Below are 12,063 nucleotides of genomic sequence, written 5' to 3' on the forward strand. Positions count from 1 at the left end.
CTACTTCAGATACTAAAGGGAGCCTTACTGACAGAGAAACAAAGAAAGGAGAGAGAGATATAGAGACATTTAACAGACATATATAAAACATTACATCCCAAATCACCAGGACATACATTCTTCTCTAGTGATCACGGATCTTTCTCCAGAATAGACCATGTGCTGGGACATAAAACAAGCCTCAATAAATTAAAAAAAAAAAATTGAATATATTCAAAGCACATTCTCTGACCACAATCAAATACAAATAGAAGTCAATAATCATCAGAGACTTGGAAAATTCACAAACAACTGGAGCGTAAAAATGAGGGCAAGATGAAAACATTGCTGGATAATCAAAAGCTGAGGGACTTCATCACCAGTAGATCAGTCCTATAAGAAAAGGGAATTGCGCAGGCTGAAAGGAAGGGACACTAAACAATTTACTGAAACCACATGAAGAAATAAAGATTTCCAGTAAAGATCACATGGTAAATATAAATACCAATACTACTGTATTTTTTATTTGTAACTCCACTATTTACTTCCTACAGGATCTAAAATACATAAACTGTAATGATAAATCAGTGGTTTTGGACTCAATGTAAAATATGTAATTTTTGATAAGAACTACATAAAGGTGGGGGAATGGAGGAGTATAGGAACATAGTTTACATGTCCTATTGAAGTTAAGTTGGTATCAAAGAAAAACAAGATTGTTATAGATTTAAGAGGTTAAATTTAAGCTCCACGGTAAACACAAAGAAAGTATCAGAGTATATGACCATAGAGATGAAAAGTAGAATATGGGTTACAAGAAGTGGGGGAAGGGCAATGAGGAGTTAAGAAAGGAGTGTAAGGTTTCTTTCTGTTTGGGGTGAAGGGAAATTTCCAGTAATGGATGGTGGGAAGGTAATAGCATTGCAACATTCTAAATGTGATTAATCCCACTAATGGAATGCTAGGTAGGGGTTGGAATAGGAAGATTTAGTCTGTACATACGTTTCCACAATTGTAAAAAAAAAAAAAAAAAAAGACAGTCTAAATAGATAAAGACAATTAAATGGTAAGGATGATCCTGGATGGGATCTGAGAATGGAGGAGAGGAGGCTCAAAGGGACACAGTTGGGACATAAGGAAAAAAAAAAAAGTAACTATAGAATGTAAGCTTTTTTGAATGTTGAATTTCTTGAACTTCTTAGCTGCGCTTAATGGGATTGCATAAAAGAATGCTCTTGTTTGTGGGAAATGTATATGTGAATTATATCATTTGTTCAAGGATGTGCGCAGCTTGCTCTCATATGTTCAGAAGACAGAGCAATAGATGATGGAGGATAGGGAGGGAGGGAGGGACAGAAAGAAATGGTGGCATGACAGGATGTTAAAGTTGGTGGATTGGGGTATCGGAGGAGGGGGGTCGGGGTATGCTGGAGTTCTGTGTAAGGGGTTTGTATTGTTTTTGCAACGGTTCCTGTTAAGTATGAATTTCTTTCAAAATAAAATTAAAAAAAAAAAACCCAATACTACCTTATTTTTTGTTGCTCAAATCGCTCCAGCTTTGACCAACCTTTACTTGGCTCCTGTGTTCCTTTGATATACCACCATCATATATATTTTTCTTTTTTAGCACTTCCTTACTTTCTGGCACTATAAGATGTACCAGGTTCATCTTGTATATTTCCTGCCCCAGTCCTAGAATCAGCCATTTCTCCAATGAACCTTGTTTCCTTTTATTAGAGAAGGGTATTGGAATCCAAGATCTGGGAACTAGGTGTGCTTATTGCTACTAGAGTGTTCTTTTTTTTTTTTTTTAATTTATTTATTAGAGAGGTTGTGGGTTTACAGAACACTCATGCATAAAATACAGAGTTCCCACATACCACCCCACAACCAACAACTTGCAATGGTGTGGAACATTAGTTACAATTAATGCTAGCACATTTTTATAATTTTTCTATTAAATAAAGTCCGTGGTTTATCTTAGATTTCACTGTTTATGTAGTGTAATTCCATGGATTTTATTTAAAAAATTTATTCTGTTATCACATATATAATCTAACATTTCCCCTTTTACTTATATTCAGATATATATTTCAGTGCCGTTAATTGCATCCACAATGTTGTGCTACCTTCACCACCATCCATTACAAAAACGTTTCCATCATTCCAAATAGGAATCCAGTACATTTAAAACCTTAATTTCCCATTGCCTATCCCCATACCATTCCCTGATAACCCATATTTTAGATTCTGACTCTATGAATTTGCATATTCTAATTGTTTCAAATCAGTGAGATCATATAATATCTGTCCATTTGTGTCTGGCTTATTTCACTCAGTATGATGTCTTCAAGGTTGATCCATGTTGTCGTGGGTATCAGGACTTCATTCCTTTTTACAGCTGAAAAATATTCCATTGCATGTATATACCACATTTTACTTACCCATTCATTGGTTGATGGACCCTTGGGTTGCTTCCATCTTTTGGCAATTGTGAATAAAGTCACTACGAATATTGGTGTGCAAATATCTGTTGAGTCTCTGCTTTCATTTCTTTTGGGTATATACTTAGTACTAGGATTTCTGGGTCATATGGTTTAGTTCTACACTTAGCTTTCTGAGGAAACTGTCTTCCACAGCAGCTGCACCATTTTACACTGCTACCAGAAATGAATGAGTGTTCCTATTTCTCTGCACCCTTTCCAACACTTGCTATTTTCTGTTTTTTGGTTTTTTTTTTTAATAGCAACCATTCTAATGAGGGTGAAATGGTAACTCATTGTGGTGTTGATTTGCATTTCTCTGATGGCTAATGATGCTGAGCATCTTTTCATGTGCTTTCTGGCCATTTGCCTATCTTCTTTGAAGAGATGTCTGTTGAAGTCTGTGCTGGTTTGAATGTATTATGTCCCCCAGAAAAAGCCATATTTTTTGATGCAGTCTTGTGGGGCAGACGTTTTGGTGCTGCTGAGATTTGCATGGAAATACGCCCCACCCAACTGTAGGTGATAACTCTGATGAGATATTTCCATGGAGGTGTGACCCCACCCATTCAGGGTGGGCCTTGATCAGTGGAGCCATATAAATGAGCTGACAGGCAGAGGGAACTCAGTGCAGCTGTAAGTGATGTTTTGAAGAGGAGCTACAGCCAAGAGGGACATTAGAAGAAAGCACAGGAGCTGCAGATGAGAGAGAGTTTGAAGACGGCTGTTGAAAGCAGACTCTTACTCTGGAGAAGCTAAGGGAGGACAGATACCCCAAGTGCAACTAAGAGTGACATTTCTGAGGAACTGCAGCCTAGAGGGACGTCCTGGGAGAAAGCCATTTTGAAACCAGAACTTTGGAGCAGATGCCAGCCACATGCCATCTCAGCTAACAGAGGTTTTCCGGACACCATTGGCTATCCTCCAGGGAAGGTACCAGATTGCTGATGTGTTACTTCGGACACTTTATGGCCTTAAGACTGTAACTGTGTAACCAAATAAACCCCCTTTATAAAAGCCAGTGCATTTCTGGTGTTTTGCATTCCGGCAGCATTAGCAAACTAGAACAAAGTCTTTTGCCAATTTTTAAATTGGTTGCCTTTTATCAGTTGAAAAGTTTAAGGATTTCTTTATATATTCTGGGTGCTTAACCTTTTTTGGATAGGTAGTTTTCAAATATTTTCTACTATTGTATAGGTTGTCATTTTACTGTCATGCTAAAGTCCTTTGGGGTGCAAAAGTTTTTAACTTTCATGAGGTCCCATTTACCTATTTTTCTTTTGTTGCTTGTGCTTTGGGTATAAAATCTAAGAAACCATTATCTAAAACATGGTCCTGAAGATGCTTTTCTACATTTGCTTTTAGGGGTTTGATGGTTCTACCTCTTATATTGAGGTCTTTGATCTATTTTGAGTTGATTTTTGTATACAGTGTGAGACAGGGGTAATCCTTCTCTTTTTTGCATATGGATATACAGTTTTCCCAGCACTATTGGTTGAAGAGACTATTATTTCCCAATTCAGTGGTTTTTACCAACTTGTCAAAAATCAGTTGGCCGTAATTGTGAGGGTTGATTTCTCAGCTCTCAGTTCAATTCAATTGATTTATATGTCTGTCTTAGTGCCAGTACCATGCTGTTTTGATTACTGTGGCTTTGTAACTAGTTTAATTTTGAGAAGTATGAGTCTTCCAACTTCATTCTTCTTTTTCAAGATGGCTTTAGTTATTCAGGGACTCTTACCCTTCCATGTAAATTTGATGATTGGTTTTTCCATTTCTGCAAAGAAGGCTACTGGAATTTTGATTAGGATTGCACTGAATCTATAAAATTGCTTTGGGTAGTACTGACATCTTAGTGATATTTAGTCTTCCAATCCATGAACATGGAAAGTCCTTCCATTTAATTAGGTCTTCTCTAATTTCTTTAATCAATGTTTTATAGTTTTCTGTGTACAAGTCCTTTACATCCTTGGTTAGGTTTCTTTGCAGATATTTGATTCTTTTAGTTGCTATTGTGAATGGAATTTTTTTTGTTGTTTCTTCTTTGAATTGTTCATTGCTTGCATACAGAAACACTACTGATTTGGGGGTGTTGGTCTTGTATCCCGCCACATTGCTGAATTCATTTCTCAGCTCTAGGAGCTTTGCTGTGGATTTTTCAGGATTTTCTGTATAGGATCATATCAACTGCAAATAGGGAAAATTTTACTTCTTCCTTTCCAATATGGATGCCTTTTAGTTCTTTTTGTTGCCTAATTGTTCAGGCAAGAATTTCCTCTACAATGCTGAATAACACTGGTGACAGTGGGCATCCTTGCCTTTTTCCAGATTATATAGGGAAAGCTTTCAGTCTTTCACCATTAAGTAAAATGTTAGCTGTGGGCTTTTCAAATATGTCCTTTATCATATTGTGGAAATTTCCTTCTATTCCTAGTGTTCTAAGTGTTTTTATTGAGAAAGGATACTATATTTTGTCAGAAGTCTTTTCTGCATGGATTGAAATCACCAAGTGAGTTTTCTCCTTCATTCTGTGAATGTGATATATTACATTAAATGACTTTGTTATGTTGAACCAATGTTGCATATCAGGGATAAATCCCAATTGATCATGGTGCATAATTTTTTTAATATGCTCTGGGGTTTAGTTTGCTAGTATTTTGTTGAGGATTTTTGCATCTATACTCAAAAGATTTCTTTTTTTGTGATATATTTACCCAGCTTTTAAAGAGAGTAAGTTGGCCTTGAAGTATGAGTTAGGGAGCATTCCCTCCTCTTCAAGTTTATGGAAGAGTTTGAGCAGAATTGGAGTTAAGCCTTCTTGAGATTTTGGTAGAATTCCCTGTGAAGATGAGTTTCTCTTTGTTGGGAAGTTTTGATTACTGATTTAATCTCTTTACCAGCAATTGGTTTGTTACGATCTATTTCTTCTTGAGTCAATATAGGTAGTTTTGCTTCTAAGAATTTGTCAATTTCATCTAGGTTAACTAATTTATTGGCATTCAGTGTTCACAGTATCCTCTTACAGTCCTTTTTATTTCAGCAGGGTCAGTAGTAACGTCCCCTTTTCATTTCTGATTTTCATTATTTGCATTCTCTTTTTTTTTTTTTCTTTGTCAGTCTCTAGCTAAAGGTTTGTCAATTTTATTTATCTTTTCAAAGAATAAACTTTTTGTTTTGTTTATTCTATTGTTTTTGTTTGTTTTCTATTTCATTTATTTTTGTTATTTCTTTCTCTAATCTTTGTTATTTCCTTCTTTCTGCCCACTTTTGGTTTAGTTTGCTCTTCTTTTTCCAGTTTTTTCAGCTTTGAGGAAAGGTCTCTGATTTGAAGTCTTTGTTCTTTTTTAACGTAAGCATTCAGAGTTATAAATTTCTCTTTCAGCACTGCCTTTACTGCATCCCATAAGTTTTGGTATATTGTATTTTGATTTTCTTTCACAAGATATTTCCTAATTTTGCTTCTGATTTCCTCTTTGACCCACAGGTTGTTTAAGAGTATGTTGTTTAATTTCCACATATTTGTGAATTTTCCATTTCTCCCTCTTATACTGATTTCTAGCTTTGAACACTGTGGTCAGAAAATATATCGTATGATTTCAGTATTTTTGAATTGAGACTTGTTTTGTGACCCAGTATCTTGTCCATCCTGGAGAATGATCCATCCGTACTCAAGAAGAATATATATTCTGGTTTTGTTGGGTGCAGTGTTCTATTTATGTCTGCTAGGTCTAGTTGGTTTAGGGTATCATTCAAGTCCCATACTTCTTTATTGATCTTCTGACTAGATGTTCTATCCATTATTGAGAGTGATGTTTTAAAGTCTCCTACTAATAATGTAGAACTGTCAATTTCTCTCTTCAAATCTGTCAGTAATTGTATCATATATTTTGGCGTTCTGCTGTTAGATGCATATATATTTATAATTATTACATATTCTTATTGAATTGTTCCCTTTATCAGTATCTAATGATTATCTTTGTCCTTCATAACTGTTTTTGACTTAAAATTTATTGTATCCGATATCAGTTTAACCACCCCAGCTCTCTTTAGCTTACTACATGAGATGGCATACATTTTTTCCATCCTTTCACCATCAACCTACTTGTATCTTTGAATATAAGGTGAGTCTCTTACAGACAGCATATAGTCGGATCATGCTTCTTTATCAAGTCTGCCAGTCTCTGCCTTTTGACTGGAGAGTTTAACCCATTTACATTTAAAGTCACTACTGATAATACCAGACTTTCTTCCACCATTTTGCTATTAAGCCTTTGTAAGTCTTATACCTTTCTTGTCCCTCACTTCCATTAATGCCTATTTTATATTTATTTGCTTTTTTGTGTGTGTTGTACTATACTGAGTGCCTTCTTATTTCTATCTGGATATATTTTTCATCTATTTTCCTTGTGATAACAATGGGGCTAAAATTTATCATTCTAAATATATAACAGTCATATTTTGTCTAACAGCAACTTAACTTCAATAGCATGCATATACTTTTCCTATACCCCTCTGTCCTCCCACAATTTTTTTGTACTTGTTACCACTTATATTTTTGTACATTATGTTCAAAAACATAGATTTATCATTACTTTTTATGCATTTGCATTTTAGCACCTGCAGGAAGGAAAAAGTTGAGTTCCTACAAAACAATACCATGCAATAATACTGACATTTACAATTACACAAATGGTTACTTTACTTCAGGTCTTTATTTCTTTATGCTACTTTGAACCATTGCTTAGTGTTTTTTCTTTTCAGTCTGAAAAATTCCCTTTAGCATTGCTTGTAAGGTAGATCGAGAGGTGATTAACTCCCTCAGCTTTTGCTTATCTGAGACTCTCCTAATCTTGCTCTCATTTTTGAGAGTCTTGCTGCATATAAATTTCTTGGCTGACAGTTGTTTTCCTTCAGCACTTCTAAGTATTTCAACCCACTGTCTTCTTGCTTCCATGGTTTCTAATGAGAGCTTGGAACTCAATCTTATTGGGACTCCCTTCTACGTAACACATTGCTTTTCTCTTACAGCTTTCAGAACTCTCTCCTTGTCCTTTGCATTTGATAATGTGATCAGTATATAATGGGACGTATTCTTCCCCATGTCTATCCCGTGTGGTGTTCTCTGAGCTTCTTGGGATGTGCATATTCCCATCTTTTGGTAAGTTTGGGAAGTTCTCTGTCATTATTTCTTTGACTATTCCTTCTGCCCCTTTATTTTTTAATTCTCCTTCTGGGACTCCCACCATGCATATATTGGTGTACCTGATGGTGTCCCAAAGGTGCCTTAGGCTATTTTCACTTTTAATATTTCTTCATTCTTTCTGCTCCTCAGCCTGACTCATTTCAAGTATCTTGTCTTCAAGTTCACTGATTCTTTCTACTGTCAGCTCCGATCTGCTCTTGAAATCCTGCTGCGCATTTTTCATTTGTGACTGTGATCTTCAACTCCAGTAGTTTTCTTTGGTTCTTTTTTAAAATTTGTCTCTTTACTTACACTCTCATATTGATCATTCATTGCTTTCCTGGTATCCTTCAGTTCTTTCTCTGTATTTTCCTTCAACTCCTTAAGTGTTTTTAAGATAGTTTTTTAAAAGGCTTTGTTTGGTATGTCCACATTCTATTCTTTTTCATTGGTGTTTTCTGTACTTTTATTCTCTTCATTTGGATGGGCCATCATTTCCTGTTTCTTTGTCTGTCTTGTACTCTTTTGTTGCATGTGGTACATTTTAATATTTTAAAATGTTAAGTCTGGGATTTATTCCCTGAGATGTCTATTTCTTGTTTTTTTAACCAGTTGGTGACAAGACAGAGATGTTCTTGAACTTCAGCCCTCCTATCAGGAAGGTCTGCCTAAGGCAAATGCAGTGTGCAGGGTTTTTCCTGTCTTTCTGGGCTTCTGTCTTGTCCTAGGCATTTGCTTGTTCGTTATTTTGGAGTTCCTCTGTTTACAGGAGTTCGGTTGTCCTCTCTGTTTCCCAGGAGAAAGACCTCCCTCTCCCAGGTGTTTGAAAACTGCAGGCCTTTATTTCAGACTGTCCACATCTACAGTTTTTTGCACTCCCTTCATTGTCTCAAGCTGCTTCAGCATGGAGGAAAATTTCTGGAAGGAGGGTCACCCTGGAGATGACTTTCCCTTGTGAGTCTTTCCCAGCCAAAACAGGGCTAGGGACCCACAATGGGGGTGCTGACTGATTCCCAAATGCTCTGGGCAGGGGTTCAGGAAGGATGCCAAGAGCTCTCTAACAGCTCCCCAAAGTTGAGCTTTCTTGGCCTGCCCAGCAATTCCAATCTTGCAGCTAACTGGCCCCTGCAGCCCAAGAAAGCCCTGCACCTTTTAAAAATTTATTATAGAAGATATAGGTTTACGGGACAGTCATGCATAAAATACAGGATTCCCATACACCACCCACCACTAAAACCTTGCATTTGTGTGTAATATTTGTTAGAACTGATGATAGCACATTTTTATAGTTGTACTACTAATTAAGCTACATCTTTAAGTCCCCATTGCCTCCAGCCATGTCCATGGAGGGATAAAAAAATGCCTTCTCTCACCTTTGTCAGAGGTGGGGTTGAAACAATGTTTGCTGCTGCCTTTGTCTAGAGCAGGTTGAAATGATAGCTGCCCTCAGAGTTGGGCCCCAAGCAATCCTAATTCCCTAATCAAAAGCCATGATCACTGATCAACTGTGCCCACCCCTGTTCTTGGAGAAGAGGATTTTGATGACCCTTTCTGTTACTAGCGAGCTAGTCAGGGTTTGGACCTCATGGAGATCTGCTGTGAGTAAGGGGGATGGGTGTTAGTTGCTGCTGTGCAGAGAGAGCAACTTACTATTCTTTACCGTAATTTATCAAGCTCTTCCTCCCACTCTTCCCCGGATGCTGTATAGTGTTCTTCTGGTCTCTGGATCTTCAAAATAGTTGTTTCAGACAGTGCCAACCTGTTTCATGGATGTGTTTGTGGAAAGACTGAGTCCTGAAGCTCCCTCCTCCACCATCTGTTCCCTGGAAATCCTCCTGTTGTTTTATTTTTTTTTTCAATTTCATTTTCAATTCTTCATTGCTAGTATGTGCAAATATGATTATTTAGCATTTATCTTGTATCTGTGACTTCATTAAGTTCACTTATATTAGTTCCAGCCTCTTTTACTTTGTGCATTCCCTAGGAATTTCTATGTACATGATTATGTTGTCTGAGAATGAAGACAATTTTACTTATTTCATTTTGTTCAGCGTGTCTTTTATTTCTTTTTCCTTCCTTATTGCACTGGCTATGACCTCTAGTACAACTAGGAATTAAAATAGCACAAGACAACATACTTGCCTTGATACTGATTTTAAGAAGAAGCATTCTGTCTTTCTCCATTAAGTATGACATTAGTTCTACATTTTTTTTTTTTGGTAGACACCCTCTATTAGATTGAGGAAGCTCCCTTCTATTTCTAGTTTGATAAGTTCATATCATGAAATAGTAATAAACTCCATCAAATGCATTTTCTGCTTACATGAAATGATCTATGCTTTATTAAACTTTATTCTGTTAATATGTGAATTACCTAGAATGTTTTTTAATGTTAAACCAAATTTGCATTCCTGGAATAAATACCACTTCATCATATTGTATTACAGTTTTTATATACTGCTGGATTCAAATCACCAATATTTTATTAAGGATTTTTGTGTCTATGCTTATAGAGGGCTGAGACTGCTACTTACCAGTTAGTGAAATCATAGAAGTCTTTGCTAAACTTGAGGCAGAAGGTGTATATCCTGATGTGGAACTTTTACTAGAAAAGAACATGATTTAGTTTAAAATACAAGAGCATGCTTCTTTCAATCACAGTTATTTCATACTTTGGTCTGTGTCAATCTTTTTTTCTTAATTCTTTCCTCTGCTTATGAAACATTTGCTGCTTTTAATTTTCATTTATTTTTTACATGCCATGGCTCACAACACTTACTTTGCCTATAACTTAAAAAAAAAAAAAACATTTTCTGAAACATGTGCATCAGAATAAATTTTTTTATAATACTCTCCTAAGACAATAAGATGGGTAAAATGGATGAAAACAACTTATCTTTATTTTTAACCTGTTGTTCATATTTATATCACACTACTGGCTAGAAACTCTATATGGATCTGTTGAAAATGTCCAAAACATGCTGAAAACCTGGACTAGATTACCTTAAAAAAAAAAAGAAAAATGTAGTTTTTGTCTGTAAATGTCATTTATCTTGATAGATGAATGAACAATTTTAAAGGCATTTATGTTTTCTTAAAATTACTTTGTTAATTGATACTCAGATGTTATATACTGTATGTGTACACATATAAAATTATGGTCATTTAACTTATGCTTATTCTCAATAAATCTTAACTGTTTTATAATTTTGTCTTCTGGATTAAAGAGAAACCAGACATTCAATCTTTTCTTAGGGTAGCTCTGTTGCCATAGGAACATGTCAGTGGTCTCTCTATAGAAAGAAACAATATTAATAGCAAATGTATTTATTTATTAAATGGCTGAAGTATGTCCACACCCATTTAGAAGTTGAATGTTATAGCTAATACAGCACCACCTTCCTCATAATATCACACATGGATTCTGTGATGCTAATAAATAGTGTCATGGCAGTATTCTTCCTAGAATTCCAGGATACCTATTCTTATACAAACATTTACACTTCTGTTTCTTTAATGTAACAATCTTTTCAGAAGAAAACTGGCAAATTATTGACCTAATAAAAAATAAAATTAGTTCTTTTTATCATAATAATGTAAATATTTCACATAAATAATGATGTGTGACTACAAAATAAAAAAATTAATTAAAAAGTAAATAGGTGATGGAACATACCCACTGCACTTGTCTAAGTTGCCATATTTTGCATGAAAAGCTTGATTATTAAAAGACTGGCTTCGAATCAGTTTGGATTTCTTGATTTCTTTGCCTAGAGTAATAAGCAGAAATAAGAAAAACACAATTTTCAATTCATCCTTGCCTGCCCAAATTTCCATCCCATTCCAAACTACCAACGTTATCTGTAAAACACAGATGGGTCTAGCTTGCTTTCCTTAGTTTGAGCTGACTGCTGTATCTTAGCTCTACTACCCATTAAGAACTACCAAAACAACTAACAAAAAACAAAAGGTGCTTTAGAACAATATATCTCTCATCTAATAGAGTGACTCTACCTGAAATTAATCTTTATAAAACAGAAGGAAATAAAGACATAAGAAGAAGTTCTCTCTTACTTGTCGAAGGGGTGGCAGAAGAGGGTCCAGGAACAGAAACAGGGGTGCTCTTGGGCAGAAGTGTTGGTGTCTTAGAATCTCTACCTAAAATAAAGTCTGTTTTAAGTTATATAATTTCCTCTGAATCCTAATTAACCTCCATAAATAAACAAGTTACTATAGAGAATATGGATCACTATCTCTGTCTGAACAACGTTCCTTTTAAAATATTCTTACTTTCATATTTCAATCTTTGTCACTCTCTGATAAATTTAACAATCTTATTACCATCATCAAACAGAGCTAACTTCAAGATCTCATTTTGAAACATTTAAACCTCCCCACTGATCCCCACCATTTATTCTT

The 12,063-nt window shown here is 35.6% G+C and overlaps 1 protein-coding gene across 6 annotated transcripts in view; it reads right to left on the reverse strand.

Annotated features, from left to right (window-relative positions):
• The window catches only part of PPP4R4 (protein phosphatase 4 regulatory subunit 4), a 221,815-nt gene that overhangs the window by 13,776 nt on the left and 195,976 nt on the right, over window positions 1–12,063 (reverse strand). For all 6 annotated transcript variants that reach the window (XM_037831974.1, XM_037831972.1, XM_037831971.1 and 3 more), the window contains 3 exons: window positions 11,719–11,802; window positions 11,321–11,414; window positions 10,179–10,249 (listed from right to left, as the gene is read on the reverse strand). In XM_037831974.1, coding sequence (XP_037687902.1) covers window positions 10,179–10,249; window positions 11,321–11,414; window positions 11,719–11,802 — 249 coding nt within the window. The remainder of the gene's footprint in view (window positions 1–10,178; window positions 10,250–11,320; window positions 11,415–11,718; window positions 11,803–12,063) is intronic.

The sequence above is a fragment of the Choloepus didactylus genome, chromosome 4, assembly GCF_015220235.1.
Source record: "Choloepus didactylus isolate mChoDid1 chromosome 4, mChoDid1.pri, whole genome shotgun sequence".
Classification (NCBI taxonomy): domain Eukaryota; kingdom Metazoa; phylum Chordata; class Mammalia; order Pilosa; family Megalonychidae; genus Choloepus; species Choloepus didactylus.